This window comes from Poecilia reticulata, unplaced genomic scaffold (assembly GCF_000633615.1).
Source record: "Poecilia reticulata strain Guanapo unplaced genomic scaffold, Guppy_female_1.0+MT scaffold_314, whole genome shotgun sequence".
Lineage (NCBI taxonomy): Eukaryota > Metazoa > Chordata > Actinopteri > Cyprinodontiformes > Poeciliidae > Poecilia > Poecilia reticulata.
Window position 1 is genome coordinate 23,590 of NW_007615089.1, and position 2,846 is coordinate 26,435.

A 2,846-nucleotide genomic window follows, 5' to 3' on the forward strand; every position below is an offset into this window, starting at 1 on the left:
GTATCAGTATCGGCAGGAAAAAACCTGATCGGCACATCTCTACTTTGTTCACAAAGAAATATTCTCACTGCACGCTCAACACGTGATGTGCACCTGTGAACACGGAGCGCAGCTCAATGTGGACATGGGAGCTTCAGACAGAGCTGCACCAGCAGAGCAAATGCGGTGGATTTAAACTCATCTCCTTCCTTGAATTCTATAAAGAAACATGGATCCTCATCCTCAGGGGTTTGATTTAAATGTCCATATAGGTGAGCCAATATGAGCGATCTGCGGCGAGCTAAACTTCAGAGATCAAGCCTCGACAGCGCGCGAGGCAGCAGCGGTCTGATTGGTGCGCTCCCTGTCCAATGCATCAACTTCTAAACCTATGAAAACTATAAACACATCTTTCTGACAGGAATAATTCTGCCCTGCCAGTGAAATGCTCACACCTGCAGTCTGTCCTATTAAAAATKAAAAACAAATACACACAACACTTAGCCTGGCAGGGAGCACGTAAACCATGGCGGCCTGCCAGGCTGATGATACACTGGGGGAAACCCTGGTTGTACCGGACCAGGTGATGCGGCTCTTTCAGGTATCTGGACCTGAACAGAACCAGACTGCTGGAGGTCCAGGTTCTGCTGTTCCTCCATTTAGCTCAGTTGCAGTGAATTACTCAGTCAGAAGCTGACAAAGYCATGACATCATCAGTGGGGCGGGGTTTGAAGACAGCGCTACAGCAGTATTTCTGCTTGTTCAGATGAAGTTCTGGAACAGCTGGTCGGGCCCAGGCGACCCACCAGGTCCACTGTCAGGCTGAAGGTGGACAGGAAGGGGAGGAGCCAGCCTTCACCAGTCCTCCAGGTGTTCTCACCTGTCCTGTATGTCTCCAGGTGCGCACGCTGGGTCCGCTGGGCTCCGAGGAGCGGGTCGCCATGTTCATGGAGCTGGTGGACGGTGTCTTCCTGCACAAGGTCATGACCCACATGTGAGTACCTCATGGGGAGTGGGCGGGGCATAGAAGGGAAAGGATTAAAGGGGCTGGGCATAGAGGGGAGCTGATTAAAGGGGCGGAGCATAGAGGAGACAGGAGCATAGAGGGGACAGGAGCATAGAGGGGACAGGAATAAAGGGGCTGGGCATAGAGGGGAGCTGATTAAAGGGGCGGAGCATAGAGGAGACAAGAGCATAGAGGGGACAGGAATAAAGGGGCGGGGCATATAGGGGAGATGACTAAGGGGCGGAGCATATAGGGGAGATGACTAAAGGGGCGGAGCCTGCTCTCATTGCTCTGAGTTCCTCAGTCAGTTCAGGATTTCCTGTGCGTGACAGGTAAGTGTCTCTGTGTGTGAGAGAGCGTGACGGAGCAACCACATCCTGCCTCAGCGTCACACCAGATGTTTCTCTGCTCATCGATTCCTGCTAATAATAATCATCAGTCTGAGGCTAAAATGAAGCTGGATTATCGCCTCTAATCTGAGAACCCACCATCAGCACTAGATTCGGCATTAGTCCATTTGGCCACAAAGAATTGAACATTGGTTCTGCATTGTTTTCAGTTCAATTCAGAAATCCTTTATTGATCAAATTAATGTAACTGAGATCATCCATGTTTCTACAAACAGTTGTGGAAAGTGATGCTTTGGGCCACCAGGATCTCCAGCAGCAGTCAGTCTCACAACAAATCTGATGAGGCCTCTGACTGAATGGCAGTCTCATGCTAACACACTAACAGCAACATGTCCAGGGTGGCTCAGTCAGCTGTTAGCTAGCTCGGCTAATCCAGCTCCTTTGCTTTTGCCGCTCCTCTGCAGGGGAGCAGAACAGTCAGAACGTCCTCCTCCTCTCTGCAGCCATGATTCCTCCTTTCCAACTCCTGTGGGATTTGGGGTCAGAGTTCAGATGAGATGCTAACTATTGGTTGTAAAGCAGTTCTTTGTTGCCATGGTTACGCACCATAACAACTATCTGAAAGTAAAAAAATTAGGAGCACACAGTTTTTTTAAATGAGGAAAAGCAAGTTGAATGAAAGGCACCCGGTACCAATCTGGGTCTTAAGATGTTCATCATGAAGCAAAACGGATCAGAACCGGAGCCGTTGGCAGCAATATAAGGACGCTAATAACCCAGGTCAGTTACAGCACCATGTTTACAAGCATTTAACTCTGACAGGCATCGGAATTGGCATGTTAGAGTTAGCATTAGCATGCTAAAGCTACAATTGGCACTATGCATTAAGTATTAGCATGCTAGAGTCAGCATGAGTATGCTAACGTTACAGTTAGCACAGCAAAGGCACTGTTAGCATGTTGAGCTGAGTCAGACAGCTGAATGTCCAATCAGAGCGGCCAGYTGCTGCTGCAGCGCCCCCTGCTGGCTGGTTGCATCTGGATGCCGTGCCTCTGGCAGAATGAGGACAGTGAGGCCATTGTTCTCCACCCGGGGCGTAGTCTGGATGGGGGCGGCGTGGGGGGGTTCCTGTCCTGAGTGGAGCGTCTGAACTCTCTGTCTCTGTTTCCATAGTGACCCCAGTCCCACCAATCAGAGGCTGAACAAGAACGTGAACAACGACGTGTCGCTGCGCCTCTACAACCTCACGGTTCTGACCCGGCACATCAGAACCTACTACCAGGTACAGAGCCACACTCATTGCAGCAGAACCCGACAGAACCGGACCAGTAGGACCAGTCATGTGAAAACATTGGAATAAAACTTCACAGTGGCTTGGTTCTGGTTCTGGTTCTGTCTGGGTCAGGAGGTTCTGGTTCCGAACATTAAGGTCATTTTAACCAGAAGATCAAAGGGACTGGAGAGTTTCACTTCTGTGTGTGTGTTAGTGTGTGTGTGGGGGTTTGTGTGTT

At 50.1% G+C, this 2,846-nt stretch overlaps 1 protein-coding gene across 1 annotated transcript in view; it reads left to right on the plus strand.

Moving 5' to 3' along the window:
• The window catches only part of ccdc88c (coiled-coil domain containing 88C), a 32,218-nt gene that overhangs the window by 3,747 nt on the left and 25,625 nt on the right, over positions 1-2,846 (plus strand). Inside the window, exons 2-3 of the mRNA XM_008403188.2 lie at positions 879-973; positions 2,509-2,617. Of these exons, the coding sequence (XP_008401410.1) occupies positions 879-973; positions 2,509-2,617 (204 nt within the window). The remainder of the gene's footprint in view (positions 1-878; positions 974-2,508; positions 2,618-2,846) is intronic.